The 17,494-nt window shown below is 40.1% G+C and overlaps 1 protein-coding gene across 3 annotated transcripts in view; it reads right to left on the bottom strand.

The window, feature by feature from the left end:
• The window catches only part of SLC25A26 (solute carrier family 25 member 26), an 82,992-nt gene that overhangs the window by 49,216 nt on the left and 16,282 nt on the right, over positions 1–17,494 (bottom strand). For all 3 annotated transcript variants that reach the window (XM_031049236.2, XM_031049237.2, XM_005149402.4), the window contains exons 4-5: positions 16,424–16,528; positions 14,681–14,728 (exon numbers count right to left, since the gene is read on the bottom strand). In XM_031049236.2, coding sequence (XP_030905096.1) covers positions 14,681–14,728; positions 16,424–16,528 — 153 coding nt within the window. The remainder of the gene's footprint in view (positions 1–14,680; positions 14,729–16,423; positions 16,529–17,494) is intronic.

Genomic DNA, 17,494 nt, shown 5'->3' with positions numbered 1-17,494 from the left:
ACCCCACTGAAAGCATCCCCCAACGTTTCTCACGTTGAAAATTATGTGCTCTACCCATTTCCTTTCTGCAGGGTGTTCCCTTTGCAAAACACAAGGCCTTCCAGCCAGGCAGAGTACGTGACAAAAACCCTCAAGTGTCCATGAGCACACTCCGTTTCAATGAGTATGTTCATTTCCCCATGAGCATTGGGAAATCAATGAAGATAAGAAAGCACCAAATCAGTTGAAAACTCTTGCTCCCATTATCAGGTTTTGTCAAAATCTGGAACTAAACACAATTCCTTTCACTGTTTTTGCTGTTTTTGCTGTTGCCACTCCCTCAGCCTTTCCTTGTCCTCTGCTGGTTTCTTTTTCACAACAGCTCCAGTTGCATTTTGACGTCAACTCTTCCTCTCTTGTTACACTACATCTACACACCTCAGGGTTCTTTGGATGCATACAGCCTTTTTACCTACCCTGACACAGAACTGAAATCCTCTTCCAAGCATGGCAGGCGTGGGAAGAAGTTGTTCCAAAGCAGCCAAGAATCCTCATGGTGAGAATTACTCTTTCTGAGCCATCTAACGAAGCCCATAGCTTTGTCAGCTCTTCTTCTGGTTATTACTTTCCAGACATCAAATTGCAGCCTTCAAAAGATCTTGCAACAAAGGTAAGGGACACCATGAAATCACTCTGAAGAAGCCTCTGCCACACAGGTCTGGGAAATACAGGGACTTGCGTTGTGGCCCAACTTATCAGCCCACAGTTCTGCTGAGAGGGACACCAGAATCAGAAAACACTGATAGGAGCACAATTTGGCCCACAGAGATTAAAAGTTTCTCTGTGTAAGATGATGTTTTACAAAGCAGGATACTGAAATAAAGGTGTTGTGGAGAAGAGCCTTGAAGGGAAAGACAAATGGGGAATAAGTAAGAAGTATCTGTTTTTCTAGGCAAATAGAAGCTGCCCCCCAAAAATATCTGTCAGTGGTGAAAGAAATCTAAGCCAGCTACATGCATGTTAATGTAAAGGTTTAGGATTTGTAGTACTTACTTCTACAGTCATTGTTAGGGGTCCTCAACAGGGACTCACTGAGGAAGGCTGAATGCTTGCCTTTCAACAGCTGCCAGCTGTGAGCCTGAAACATAGCAGGGCACCTTTCCTACCTCCCAGCTTCCCCGAGGATTTCACATCCAGCCCCAAGGAGAGACAACATACTGGACTGGACATGGGTCTGATCCTGTTGGGTAAAACCTAACATGCCTGCTCACATTCTCCAATATGCCACCCACAAATAAATGCTCCAAGTGTGAGGTATCTGACATCTTATCAAGGGACTACAGACAGAAAAGGGACAGGGCTGCTTGGAAGAGAAGCTTTTTTTTCAGCTGACTTTCAAGCTGATAAGGTTTTTGTGGCTGGTGGCGAATTGCTGTGAATTTTCACCAAGTACACAGTTGTATATTAGAGATTGTATAGAGCAAGAACTTTAACTCAGTAGACCCAAGAACACAATGAAAACAGCTCTTAAATGTTTGTGCAGAACTCAAGTAATTACACTAACTATATACCAGAAACACCCCACTGCACTACTGCTGAATGCTGAACTATCCTAAGCAAAACACTGAGAGTCAAATTAGAAGCAATGGAGTTACCCAGCTAGAAAGCTGATGGTAAAATACTGAGAAGCCATAATTCCTCACATTCCTTTGCTACCAAGAAATCATACAACCCTTTTATAACTAACTGATAAGCCCAGAGAAGTACACTTAGTGAACTACTGAAAGGCAATGATGCTTCTTGAACTAAGTCAGCACCTGTGTATATCTTTAAGGGGCAACAAATAGAGCTTGTCTGGTTATCTCCAGCTACTGTCTGGTATATGGCACAGCATAATCCAAAGCATGGGAATGTCAGAACTAGGAAAAAGGCTGCTATGGGCAGGCTACAGCAGGGCAAGGAGTTACTGAAGTTACTGCACAGTGTAATGAAAATATACCTTCGGTTCACTTGTTTTATACTGCTAAAGAGTCAAGGAAGACACCCATTGCCATCATGTTGTAGAGGATCTGCAACACAGGAGGTAGTCACTTTTGGCTTCATAAAGCATCTGTTGATTCAGTCTGGGGTACACATTAAGACAGAGAAACGTTTGCTGCTTCTCCTAAAATGTGAAGAATGACAAGAACTATCTTTGGAAGCTTTCTCAACAAAAATCTCCTAACATGAAGAGCTTTATTAATCTGATTCAAAATCGTAACTAGAAGCGAGGTCTACATGTAAAAGCACAAGTCATGAATGCGTTTGATGTATTTTAAGTAAGGCCCTGAACTGCAGTTGTTATTTACAGATCAAAGAAGCTCCAGCAGTGTCCTGAAACAATCTAAGTGAGAAATGCCAAAATCTGATTTCATCCATGTCCATATGTTGCTTTGAACTCATAATTCACAGAATTGGTCACTATATTGAACTAATTATCAAGCTTAACGCTTGCCAATGGTGACGGCTGCGCTGCCTTATAAAAAAGTCAGGTTTGAAGGGAAGCAGAATGATATATTGGAAGACATGCAGCCTTTATTGAAGTCTAGGGAGGAAAAAAGCAATGAATAGACAAAAAAAATACTCACTTCCTGCAAAAAAACAAACATCATTTAGTTTTCTAAATGGCTGCTGCAACGGATTAGCAAAATAAATAGTTTGTATTAACCAACAGATATAAAAATAAAGTGGTTAATTCCTCCTCCTTCATAGGAAAAGTTTCTTGTAACAGTTAAGTGGAAGAATATCTATGCTAACTAAAAATCTAATGAGGACATATTGTACACGGAAGTAGAACTAAAACAATTTCATAGCGCATTTAAACTAAACTCCAACAACGAAGAAGAAAAACACTGACAGAAGTATGTCTGCAGGCAGAAATAAATAAGCGAAGTATGTTCTAACATCAGTGAAGACTTTAAAGAATCACTTTGTTGCCAATTACACAGTGGTTGGAAGTGACCGTAAACATTGGTTTGCCTAAGCAGCGATTTCAGGACACAGCTTAGGCTATAATTAAAAAGCAATCTATGGGAAATAGGTTATTACCAGTATTTAGCAGCTCATTTGCTAGTTAATACCTTAACAAAGCTCTCTTTTGATTGTAGTGGAGGGAGGAACAACTTCAAGAGGATTATTTGCTATTAAGACTTGTACTCAATTATTGAGAATGCTGATGTGCTCCTGCCATTACAATTGCAGAGCATTCAGCAGCCTGTGCTACAGCAGCAATTCCCACAGCAGGGCAGAAGCCTGTCCTCTCAGTCTGGGGGACAATTCAGACTACCCTCACAAATATGTTTGCTGATTAACAGAAAGGTGCAAGCTTAATGTTCTCTGATGCCAATCACATTTTATTATCACTCCCATCAATGTGGGGATTTTCCCCCTCTATATTCTTTAATTCCATTTCTGAAGGAGCAGTCAGATAATTGCTGGAGCTTCTAGATAGCATTTTTCATCAATATAATATTCGTTCTTCCTTCTGACAAAAGTGACAACACAAGATACTTTCTGTCAAGTTCTATGAATACAGTATTTGAGTCACATTAATGAAGACAAAAAGAACAGTAACCTACAAATATATCCCATGTACTGACAAGTTATAATTGACTCAAAGTCACCATCACTTGGCTACTAGCCCCTAGCATAGCTACTATCTCATGAGCAGGGCATCAAATTAAACTAACCTAAACCCAGAGTTAACTTCAGTCCCCAGAAACATAACTAAGGAACTACAAGGTAAACAAAGCAGAATGGAAAAACATCCAAATTCACCCATATTTATTAATTGCTTTTCTTGTCAATATTACCTCTGCAGCCTCCTATTTCAATTGCAAGGACTTTCCTGTAATAAGAGCCTCACTAAAACTGCCATCAAGCTAATTGAAGCTGAGGAACACTTTCTGTCTAAACGTTGGTTTGGGGAGCTGTAGCGCAGTTGACACAGAATCTCAGGAAGCCTTCAGCTGCAGAGCAGAGAGGCCCATTAATCATATTTATCATGACTGTCTACCCCAGCTTTCATGCAGTTAGGGGAAATGTGCTATTCTACTTCAGCAACAAGGAGCAAGGCTAAAACAAACTGACCTAACTGCATGGGTCATTTCCAGAAATAGAAAGTATAGCAGCAGCACAGCTGTACAGGCCAGAAGGCAAAATGCTGGGAAGGCTAGAGAAGGGGAATAACCATCCACCCCAACCTTGTGAGGTATGTAGCCAGTGGCAAAATTCATACTGGGCCAAGTTTTGCTTTAATTGGCATTCAGTACGTTAAAGTCAGCAAGACATGTTTCAGTTAAGCACCTTATTATTATAAGCCTTGTATTTCATGAGACTCCTAATATGTTTTACTGCACTTCAGATGTTCATATCAGCAAAAGCAAGAAGGGAGCAGATAACCTCCCACTGAGGTGTGAGCACATTATTTATTCTGATATGCATAGATACTTCTTTATTTGCTCTTCTCTTTCATGCGAAGAGACTGTACAATGTCAAATGTAAACGCAGAATACAATGTACTTTTCCCATGGGAAAACACAGGTAATATCCTGCCTTATTTCTTGTTTCTCTTATCCGGGGTTTGTTCTTCCTGAAAGAGCATTGCGATGCCTCGGTTTACTCACGACAAATTAATCCGTGTCACTTATTGTGCATCACTAGCATCCTTAACTGAGAAAGAATCAAGCCTGGGATAGTTGGATCTGGTAGAGTGGCCTTGGCATTGCTGTATCTGTGCTGTGATTCCAAAATGTTCAGGCCAAGCTCTACTGTAGCTAGACCTGCTGGCTTTGAAAAGCAAGAACATAGTTTTCACATATTCAACCAGCATAAAAAGAAAATCTACAGAGCTTAAACTTTATTGGTTTCTATAAAATTAACAGAAAACTAAAAGTGAGATAAGAGCCTGGTTTAATAACACCATTCCATCTGCAGCATACACACCAGGCCTGCTTTGCCTGCATTTCTATAAACATAATGAAAATCACGTTGCCATCAGTCCCTCCTGCTTCATCCCCCCCATGTATTTCTAACTGCATACAAAGACTCATGGGGTTCTAAAATTAAGGTGCACACCACACGGGGATTATCCCAAAGATTATAAAGCTTATTATATTCTTGTTAACAATAGATAAACAAAGGAAATATGGAATCTTGGCAAAAACTGACGATAAAATGTAAAATAACGCATAACCTCAGAACTCATAAAACTTACATAAGTAACTTCATATCTCAGTATGGGCACTAGAGTGTCATGATCATACAACCTCCTTTCTCTTTATGATCACACAGGCATTATTCCACTGGGCAGGAATACAAGGGGAATGCTAGAACTATAGATCTTAACCAACTCATATCAAAGTTAAAATATAGGAACACCTAAAATCATCCATACTACATACACTCCATTTACTCATACAAGTTAGTCCCAGGAAATTCAATGGGACTAGTCCCCAGAGTCAAATAAAATTAGTAACATTTCAAATTTGATGTTTCCTTTAATCCTGCCTCTCAACCCAGTTGCAAAGCAAAGTCAATCTCAACATCCACAGGTCATCCTGAGATTAGATCCCTCATGATAAGCATTTTCTTGGGCTGGTATTGTGGCAAGTGCAGGCATTGCGTGCCCTCTAGTGTATAACAGTTTGCAGCACTCAAGTCAGTATGCCCACAGCAAGGAAGAAACATAAGGAAGGTCACTGTGCTTCAATTCAGTTTTGTTTTAAATTAGAAGGTACAGTTCCCGTGCCCAAAATCAACTTCTTTTCCCTTAACAAGCCAGTAAAATATTCTGAAGACCCAGATGACTGTTTTGGGGATTACTTCTACACTCAAAGCAGTGGAATCGATTCCTACTTCCCATAATATGATAATAAGATAGCATTTCAAGAAAAATCAAGTATTATCTGTATTAAACACTTGGAAGAACTATTCCCAAGTGCCTCTCTAGCCATGCTTCCAAACATCAGCATAACTGTGATAAATTACACAAGCTCTCTGCCACAGATCTATTTTCTTTTTCACACTTTCACCATAAACTTTGAGTTACAGATTTAACTTTTCAGTTTCATATTTCTCAGATGCCTACTTTAATATATAAACATTATATGTAATGTAAGCAAGTAACAAAGAAAGTATATACATGAGTAAAAATATATATATATATATATATATAATCTAGTGACATGTCAGGGTTGGGTGGAATTATTTATGGTCAAATGAAGGTATGGTTTCAGCAGCAACAGTCTAGATTAAAATCAGTTTCTTCTTTCCTATGTGCTTTAGCTACATTCCTCCAGATCTGCTGCTGTACCTGCAAATGGAAGATCATGATCACTACTGCAATCAAAACCCTGAACAAGCAACAATTCAAGCACTAAGATGTCCATTAAAATCAGCACTGCTGATGAGCACATTATTATCCAACCCTAACTATTCTATAATTCTATGGTTGTGGGTATGTACCTGAAACTATGGGCAGTAGATTCTTACAGTCAGTGCTGGGATAATATAAGAGGAGATCTTCCTCGGCTGCCTGCCTCACCCCACTGCCAGAGGTTCTTCACCCTGTACGAATATCAGAAGCTGGTACACATCAGGGCCTCCTTTGAACTCCGCTCAAAGCCCACTGTTTCCTGCTACTTTAAGCTACAGAGATGCTAACCCTGCAACAGAAAGGGAAGAATTCCCCCAAACAAATCACTAGAACTCAAATGTCAGTGCCCTCAGACCTCCCTCTTGCTGAACTATTGCAACAAGTTACAGAATACAAAAACATCTCTCTGAAAGCATCTTTCTGATAAAAGATAAAGCAAGACAACAGCCACCACTCAGTCAGTGGCCAGAGACTCACAAGTGGTAAAAGCTCTTGGTCACTGCCAAGCTCAAGGGCAAGCAGGAAGCAGACAGCCCAGGCTCCTGGTCCCATGCCAGCCCTGCTCCCCAGAACTCCCACTATGCCCTTGGGGCCTGAAGGGCATCTTCTCTTGACCAGAAGAGCAGACACTGGGGTCTTTGTGTTAAAGCAGAACTGCTGGTTGAGATAACATCATACAAGGAATTTTGGGGAACAGTTTTTGATTTTGGATTGCTGATTCTTTTAACTGTGCTTCTGGTTTTCAGCAGACATAGAGAAACTGGGTAACAGCAGCTCAAGATAACTGCTATTAAGACTGACAGCAGCATGATTCTGCTGGTGGAAGTATTTCACTGTAAAAATCAGTGTTTGGACTACTTCAGGCAAGAATTTCATCCTTGAAAGACAGTCCTGTACTTGAAGAATTGTTAAATTGCTTGCTGTTCCAGACCAATCACATTTATAAGACTAGTTGCCTCAGAGTCCTAACCCCTTGACAAGGTATTATTAAAAATAATACCATATTTTACATGTACATACATCCCTATGTCTTTGTACAGATTTTATGTAAGCAGATAAGCCACATACACATCAGTTTTTAGTGTTAGAAAACTATCTACTTCAGCACAAACACACAGAAACTTCTTCACCCACCTATGAAACACAGTCTCCACCAGATAGAGCCCAGCAACACTGCAGCCATCAGCAGGATGACCACAGCTTACTAACAGGAAATCTTGTCTCCCACTGAGAACTACAGAAAGAGTTTAGACAGACAAAATACAGTCGCCCATAGTGGAATGTAGCTGTGGAAATAAAAGTAAAAGCCACCACAGCTAAAAATCCCACAGATTTTTGTTTGATGCTTTCAGTTTTGCTTTTCAACAAGCCACAAGTGTTCAGGTCAGCCAGATTTTACAGAAGTAGGCACAACTGTCTTATCCCATTAGTGACTTCAGTGTCATGCTCTCAGGCTGCAATGACTGAAGATTCAAAGTTATTCCATTAATTTTAATACCCTCAGCTTGCCCTGGAAAGCTTTAAAGATGTTACTTATTGCATGACACTACCAAATAGCTTTTTAAATACACTTTATAATCACTTATTTGGTATTTACTACTTTTAATATTTAAGCCTTTTCTCCTCCTTTTACAGTGAGGACTCATCTCTTGGTGCCTGTCCTCCCTCCTGGTACAGTCCCACCTCATCAGGGAAAGGGATGCTTTTATGTGTTTGCAAACACTTCCTGATCCTTTGTCCCAGATAATTCTATTTACATGGGGAAACAAAGTGAGGAAATTCATTCTCCACTGGAGAGAGCACATGGAGTGTGCTCTTCACACCATTGTGAAACATGCAAAAATCAAAACCAAGCAATGTAAAGAATAGAGTTATGTTATTAAGATTACAAAAAGCAACAAACAAGCAAACCAACAAAAACACAATTATCACAGCATGAAGAAAACCAGAACAAAATTAAGTATTTTCTTCTTCCCAACTTGCCCTTGCCCACAGTGTTGCTACTGACCCACAAAATACATTCCTACACTATGAATGATGCAGAAAACATCACTTACAAAAATGCTTTAGTAAGCTGCTTAGAGAATGTATGGAAATAGTGTGTCTATTTCAAGCATGTGGTAGAATACGTTTCCTGCAAGACTCTACTTGCACACACATTCATTTGGAAAGAATCTGTATTATCAAATCACAGAGGCTGTTTTTAGCACACATAGTTTTCAAAGTGGGTTTTTTTCTGTTCAAAGACCTTAGATGCAAGGCTGGAGTTTTCAAACTACAGAAACACTTTGCCTATAGGAAATTCTTTTCATCTGAAGAGATCACTGGTGTCAGACAGATGCAATAATTGTATGCTCCATCAATAAACTGCAAATCAATGGCAGCAAGGATGGCTGCATTCTGCTTCTAACCAGTATATATGGTACTGCAGCTAGCCTCGGAGAAGGAATTCAGCTGGAAAAATCTGAGATCACTGCACATGCTTGACAAAGTAAATAAATGAAGCCACCCCCAACTCTCCAAACTCCAGCAAGGAATTTGCTTTAGGTTTCTGTCCACCCTGGCCAGTTTATTTGCTATTCAAGCATGTCACAAAGCCTGTTTCCACAACTGGTAAATCAGAAAACCCAGAGTTGTTTTGTGGTCTGCAAAAGCCATTTATAAATGCTTCTTGAGGTGTCCATTTTCATTTCCAAGTACTATCCCAGCATTTGTATGGAGAAGGTAATAAGCATAACCTACAACAGCAAAGGACAGTTATTTCTTTTGTTCATTTTTCAGCATTCCAGGTCATGAGTTACGCTGTCCCTGAGCCCTTATCGCAGAGCTCGTCTTACCCCATGGACTCGTCTCCTGCTTTTATCCCACAAGAACTACTGTGAACCCTTATACACCTTTCAAAATTCAAATTCCTTGAATGTAGATAACCAGGACACAAGTGTACAAGCGTTACAAGAGCTGATACAGCCCCTGTGATAGCCTTTCCAAAACAGAGTAGTGTTTAGGAGTAGGGGGAAGCAGAGGCTTATTTGTTAACTTACCTTCCATTAATCATGTCATGTAACTTCTGCACAACTTTGCACGTGGCAGGGACCAGCTAGTTAATTCATTTTACAGTCCCTATCCCTTTCATGAGACTTGTTCTATGTGGAAATACCCGAGCCAGAGAAATGCTGGTTGCTCAATACAAGCCAACACCCCAGTGTTACAATCCTGCACAGCAAATTCCTGGTTAAACCTATCCAGAATCACAAAACAAAACCAGCTCAGTTTTCCAGAACATAACAAAACACAGCTCCTGCACATATTTCATGGAGGAGGAAGTTTCTTTTTTCAAGTATTATATTAACATAGTGTCCCGTTTGCCTGTTTCTACTGACATCTGCTCTGTAATACAGAGAACGACAGAAGATCAAAGTTTTAATTGTGCAAGAAAAAGAATGTATTAATAACATTCTTTCTGTCCTACAGCAACAGAGATAAACTTAATAAAAGCCTCTAACAGCTAGGAGAACAGGATATTTATGTAAAGATGTCCTAACAAAAGAAAAGCGTGCAGAACTACCTCTGGTGGATAAACAAGCGAGGCTCCCTGTTCGCAGACTCTTCCCTCTCGAGCTCACACATCCCCTCCCTCCCTCAGCAGGGGCAACAGATCTCAGCTGGGTTTCACAGTTCTACACTAAACCTTCTCAGCATCCTTTCTGCACTCTTTACATTTAGGAACAGGCAGCAGGTGAGCCTTTGAGGCCCATTTGGCTGGTAGTTGCTTTAGATTCCCTGTCCCAGCTTGTAAGTCATTTAAGAAGGGGTTTTTTTGTAGGTATTTTTTCTGCACAGGCTGCACTGCATATCCTCCATATCCCTTTTGATACACACATTATGTCAGGACACTAGTCAGGCACCCATACAACAAACAGTACCTCCTCTTCCTCAGAGACATTATTAATTCTTGGCTTTCTGAGATTGGCAAGAGCCCGAATTTGTTGCCTGCTCATCAGACTGCTGCCACTCATGAATGCAACAGCATACTTTTAACTAGCTGTCCTTCTCCTCCCCAAAATTAATGTAGCATGGAGTGCTCTCTCCCTCCCAGGGTAGCAGCAACTGCCTTTATCCACTTAGGGCTCTAACTTGCATACACTGAAGTAAAAAAAAACCCAAACAAGCCAATAGGAAAAACCCAAAGTTACCCACAACTGTACTAACTTAAAACAGTAAGATTCCCAAAGTGCTAACTCTCTGCGGGTAATATCACCAGCACACTGTAAGAGTGGCTTCAGATTTATTGGTAGTTCCTTTCAAATTCAGAGCTCTGGAAAGACATTGTCAAGTAAAGCATCAATACCACCTCTACCTGAACAGAGCCCATCTCAAGCAGAGAGCCTGAATTGCCTTCAGTCCATGAGGCAACATAGAGGACAGGCTTACTTAGTGCTACCTGCACAAAGACTGACATTGGAATGCGTTTTGAAAGCCAGGCTGGAGGGGACTTTGAGCAACTTGATCTAGTGTGAGGTGTCCCTGGCCATGGGGGCTTGAACTGGATGATCCTTGGTCCCTCCCAACCCAAACTATTCTATGTTTGTAGAAGCCTTAGTCTCCTTTCAAGACATCTGTGAATTATAAAGAGCCAGTCTTCCTCCATCCCCTTTGTCTTTAAGGAAAGGTTCAATATTAATTTTAGCTCCTTTTCAACCTATTTCTGGGCTAGGGCCCAGTCCATCTGCAGTACTTTATAAAAGTAACAAATCAGATTAAAACCACACAGAACACCCACTCAGGACTCACTCAGTTCTTCCAAACTATGATAACCCCCAACAGAAGGGACACTACAGCTAAGCGTGGCACTGCCTGTGCAAAGCCACAACCTGCACACAGACACACAGAGGGTGAAATAACTCATTCTACAGCAAGCTATTTTACACAGGAAAACTGGACAAGGCATTTCCTTTTCTTTTATGTTGCCCTGTCATTCATAACATCTTTTAAGACATCTGCTAGAGTCCTGTAGCATTAATGGGAATGGAAATGCTCCAATGGGAACTCAGGGGTTTCTCTCTTTTTCCCATGAACTGAACATTATGGAATTTTAACAGATGTTCTACTTGGTCATAGTTAATAAAATGAATTATGCAGGAATTAAAAATCTGGCTCCACTTGCTTATATAAGACCTCAGCAGCAGAACTGTGTTCCCATTAAGAAATACTAGAGGATTTATAGTGGATTTATAGGCTGCTCCTGCCTTGTTATGAGATTTTACAAATGAACTTGTCTCTTTTGTGGAAAAGATGAATAAATTTACCTGTTCATTGGCAGCTTTTAGTAGCAGGAAGCAGTTTCCACACCGATGCACACTGGTACACTACACCCATAGGAAAGGACAACTCTCACTTGGATTTGCTTTGGAAATGACATCATGGGAATTCCACATCATTTCACAGCCTCCAATTTATTCAAAGTCTCATTCAGCAACCTAATAACCACGCTCCCGCTTTGTGCTTTATCACAAAAGGTTTCCTCTTGGAGCACAGATGTCTCTTTTGGGCTACTACTGCCAACAGAGCGAGGCACTGTACCTCACTTCCCTTTTGATTTTCAGATTAGTTTAGTGTAACTGCATCAAAGAAAGATGTAAAGACCAAAATGTAATGGCAATGTGAGAGAAGAGGCACCAAAAAGGAGGTAGGTGAAAGAGTCAGGCAAAACTTCCAAGCATTGAGGTTAACACCAAGTTATTTCCAAAAACATTCCACATATATCCATTTTCCTTTTCTTCCAGTATTCATCTGTACAGAGATTTTTCTGATGAGAAAACAGAAGGATAAGTGAAAGAGTGAGGATGAAGCAACTACCTTGCACCAGAACAGAAGCAGCACAGCAGCTAATGCAAATTACATGGAACAGAATAAGGCTGTCTTGAAAAGATCTGCTATGCTATAAAGACAAGATTTCAACATTCACTCCATTTATAACAGACTGACTTTCACTTAAGTCAGAGCAATTGGCAAGCACATCTCTGGCCAGGCACTGCTTTAGGTAATATGCAAAATTTTATCTCAATGCAGCAACTAAAATTAACCTTTCTCAAATTCTGGCAGTGCAAGAATATCATCATCTGAAAAGCATCAACATTCCCAGCCTCTTCCATGAGAAATTATGCATTGAAGCCCCTCTATACAAAAACCCCACTCCAATGTAACTAAACAAAGGGGTTTGTGTAAGTGAAGAACCAAAGCATGTGAACAAAGTCTATATGCATACAAGTCAGCTGGAATTAAGTATCAGTTTATATATGCTATGCAGCTACCTGGATATGTCCAATAATGAATTAATATAGATTTTTATCTGAAAATAAAGACTTTCCTTAAAGGAAGAAGCGTCCCTGAAGAGAAGGGAAAACACCAAGATTAAGTGTCAGGCTTACAACAGTTCCAGGTGCAGGTTCTGACTCAAGCGGACATTGCTTTACAACATTTAGTGTCAGAAAAAGGCAATGGCCTTAACAGTGCTAAATTCAAAGATGATGTTTTTCTTTTAAACATCACCTCTGATTTGATTCATTTGGAAGAGAAAGCACATTTCATTTATTTCTCATTCGATTGGACAGTTTCTCCCAAAAAGCAATATTTCAACTGAAATCAGTTCTGAAAGATCTTTTATGAATATACATAATGGAGAGGACCCCCATTAAATTTCCAGCAAAGTGCTGCCATTTTGAGTAAACAAAGTTCTCTCAGCAGGGTCATACGCTGTGCCATGAATATGGTCTGCAAATGAATTACCACCCCGACATGTGTCAAAACAGATTTTAAGGTGAACAGCACCCAGTGGTAACCATGTGTTTTATCTACCTGTTAGTATGCAAAATCTGTATGCAACGGGATCCAAATTTATTCATTTATTCAGAAGCCCTCAGAGAAATCAAAATCATTTGTTGGCCTTTTTTTGCCCGTCTCCAAATGAAATCTGAGTGAATACCATGTTTAGTGAGCCAGAAAATCAGTACAGGACAAAGCTATGGTGGGGTTTACATTTCAGAAAAGCAGGTGTCATCTCTGAACAAATAAGTGATTTTTTTAAACACTCAGACCTGCCAAAATTAGACTCAATCAATTATTATGTGTCAGCATTTTAAGGAACTCTATATTTGGTATTTATTTTAGGTAATATCCCTTCTTATACCACAGCTGTAACAAGAGCCGGCTAACGTAACTGTCCTAAAAACAGCTTTCAGCATGAAGAAAAGCTTTTAAAAGCAGAGCTATTGAATGAAGGCTTGAAAAGCCTCTGCAACTGGCTTTAATATCAACGCAACACAGCCAAGAGACCTGATCCTGTGTTTAAAACACAAAAGCAGCAAAGATCCAAACGTTTATTCAGCAAGTTACATAAGGAGAGGACAAACCCACACACAGCACATGGAACAGAGTACTTAAGAACCTTCCTGGACAAAAGCTCTTATGTTTTCATAGCAATTGAACCTTATCTCTTTATTTGAGGTGCTAATGGTGCACCAATTGGGATCCAGTTCTGAAGCAGTTTTAGACTGGGATCTCATCAGTGTGTTTTTCTACCTCTTACAATCTGCCTTCACACAGCACATCAAACACTTCCATGACACTAATCCTGTCATTCACAGTACATTTATTAAGAGATTTTAGTTTAGGAGCTATTTTCTGCCAAGCAGGCCAAAATATTTTTAGCCTCATCATTCTTTTTCCAGCAGTGAAGTATTCTGATTCAGAGTTAAGTAATGCCGTATCACATCTACAGCCTGGATGACTAAATGCATTGCTTTCACCCATTTAAAAAGAGAGCACAATCCTCCCTATATAACAGATGACAGATAATCTTTTGGCATCTGCTGACAAATATATTTAAAGAATGCCTAAATCTGTCTGTGCCAAACTTGGCCTAATGCCACCAGTTCACCACTGTTGGCATGCATGCTACAAATGATGCAATCACAGCACTGGAGGAAGTTTCCAGTATTTTACTTCATGGTTTTCATCATGTTAACATACACATTTCCATCCTTTCACAATTTAGCAGCAATAGAACTGAGACACAGGGTGGTAGACAATCTTTCACATATATCATAGGTTTTCTTAGTGCACATTATCAGTATTCTATTTCAATCACAAACTAGTAACTTACCTAGACTGAAACACCCTAGGATTTAGAGCTTACGGTTAGAGCAACTGATCTCAATTGTACTATCTGGTGTTAGAAAACAAAGTGACACAAAGGAATCAATTAAAAGAGAAAAACAAGTGTTTTACCTCTCTTAATACTGTGCTTTTGTAACCCCGATAAAGTCCTTGAATACCCTGTAAGCCAACAAAAGAAAGCATCAGCTATAGGGAATTAGTTTGCCAAAGACCACAGTTTATCAGTGATCATTGTAGCCTGAGTATCAGACATGAACTTCTTGCAAATTGACTATATTGATTATAGCATTGCATACTGTATTCCATGACTCACAGTACCAGAGTTTTATGTTCATTTCAAAGATCATTTAACCACTGTTCAGAATAATCAGTTACAGAAAAGAGAATATGCCTTACAGTTAATATTAAAAGCACAAGAAGATACAGAAATACATTACTTCAAACTCTACTTGCCCAAAACTTTGGTCTAAAAGTATGCACTACCCCATAAATATTTTGAATCTACTATTTTTCTGTTTGAATAGCCCATGCAAAAATGAACCTATAGGATTGCAACTTTCCCTGACCACATTTAGTCTTGATTCACAGCTTTTATCAAGACATTTTATATTTTTAACTAGCTGATAACATTAAAAATCATTACAACTTTATAAGTGTATGTGAGATTATATTCATTATCTTACAGGGCAGTATGAGTGTTTGGCAAAACCTAAGGTTCTCTGCCAGCTATAAACAAGGGGAAAACCATACAGTTTTGAGAGCACCAGCTTTTAGAGCAGAATGATCAATCCATTCTTCAAGCAAGAAGCTTCAGTGACCCTCTTGCACAGGGTTATCACAATAGTTTTTATTTACAAGCAAATAAAAATCAAGTGGATCATTTAAAGGTCATATTAATGTCTTCCTTTTCCTGGCCTTTCACACAGAAATACGTGCAATATTTTCCCCCACAGTATTGTCAGGAGTCACTTTCTCTTACAGAATAAACTTGAAAAATACCCCTGTGAGACTCAGTAAAAACAGTGGTGAACAGGTTTCTACAGGAAGGATCAGTATAACTATAGAAAAGATAACAAAAGCCCTTATTTTTCAAAAGCTACAAATACTGGATAAGCACTCATTTCCAGAGCTCCTACAGAGCCTCTCTGAAATGGTGCCTTTAGAACACCCCCTCTAAAGCCAGCTACAAAAACTGGAAACCCTTCAGCAAACTCTAGATACAGAGATTCCAATGTTCTGTTTTCCCAGAACATGGCATAAGTACAAGGGGGCATCCAAGAAATCTGGAGAGGGACTTTTTACAAGGACATGCAGAGGGTAGATTTGGATTAGACATAAGGCAGAAGCTCTTCCCTGTGAGGGTGCCAAGGAGCTGGCACAGGGTGCCCAGAGAAGCTGTGGCTGCCTCATCCCTGGCACTGTTCAAGGCCAGGCTAGATACAGCTTGGAGCAACCTGGTCTAGAGGAAGGCATCCCTGCCTGTGGCAGGGGGTTGGAATTGGATGAGCTTTAAGGTCCCTTCCAACCCAAACCATTCTACGATAAAAACAAGCAGAGCTTTGGAAAATGGAAAGCTAAATCCCCTTTTTACATTTATTTTTTATTGTAGGTATCTCATATGAAAAGAAGTGGAAAGAGTTGTTTATAGAGCGTGCATGTAAGTGCATGCACATGGGAAAGGTGGGGGTTTGGTTTCCTTAAACATAACATGCCAATCACTTTTAACAGAGAGAATAGATGGGAAAGTGCTGGGAGAACACAGAACTGGAATAAAGTTGCAGGAATGATTCTGGACATGTATGGAACTGAGTGGGAAGAATCAAGTAACTTGTTTGGAAATTGCTCTGAACTCACCTCATGATACAAGGTGCGGGAGAGAATCTGGAGGGTACTCGAGGAAGGAGAAACCTGGGCCCTTTGTTTGACTACCTCGGATGGAACCCGTATGAGGCAGGCAACCTGCAAAAGAACCACAAGTTCAGAGAACAATTCCTTTTGTTGCCTTACTTTTTATATAGCAGACACATTTGGAGATGGTTCCAAGTACAGAAAACTGAGAAACCAGGAAACAACTTTAGTAATTACACCAGCTGTACTTAAAAGCTCTCAATGAGCAGCTCACGTGTTTGCTCTGAGCTACGTACCTGCTGAACACAAAATTGTGCTCATACATAAACGGAAGTCCCCTTGAAGTTTTTAACTTCTAAACTAGAAGTAGACAATGAAACCAGAATTTTGAAGCCATCCTGTCTTTTGGCAGCCACAGGAATTCCGCCCCCCTCCCCCCCTTTCAGAGGTAAACTGAAAATGCAGGACTTGGAAGAATAAGCTTCTTTCCTAGGTAGTTCCTTTGTGCCCCCTAGTGACTGATGGTAAGACACACTCCAGCTAGCTTCAAACACACACAATACATTCTAGATTTACCTTAAAACACATTAGATTTAATTCAGTGTGAACCATCAGAGTGATCCTTTCCTACACAAGGAATTTACAGGCAAGAAAGGCAGCTGGATGTAATAACATGGCTGTTGCCACAAAGCTCCAGCTTTGCTGAAAAAAACAGACCTGGCTTTATAATGTTCACCTGCCACTTCAGCTTCAGGCAGGAATTAAGCTCATGTGTGCATAATGTTGAATAAGGATCCTCAAGAGTTACAAGCCTCTCCTGTCTCCAGAAAATACCTGTTTATTAGCACTTTTATCAGGAGTTTGTCTTCAGTTGGCCCAAGAGATACACAAAGCAGTGCTGGGACTGGTGGCATAACACTGGGGACACTATAAGCCAGATATTTAGCCTTCCTTGTTCCCATCCTGTGCTGGCCTCAGGAACACACTGTGGTTCCTAGAGACAAATGTGATCACTGAACACTTCAAGAGCAACCGAGGTGAAAGCTGTCCATGGGAAGTGACAAACCCATCTGCTAA

The sequence above is a fragment of the Melopsittacus undulatus genome, chromosome 9 (genome assembly GCF_012275295.1).
Source record: "Melopsittacus undulatus isolate bMelUnd1 chromosome 9, bMelUnd1.mat.Z, whole genome shotgun sequence".
Lineage (NCBI taxonomy): Eukaryota > Metazoa > Chordata > Aves > Psittaciformes > Psittaculidae > Melopsittacus > Melopsittacus undulatus.
This window is presented reverse-complemented; position numbering and strand designations above follow the sequence as displayed.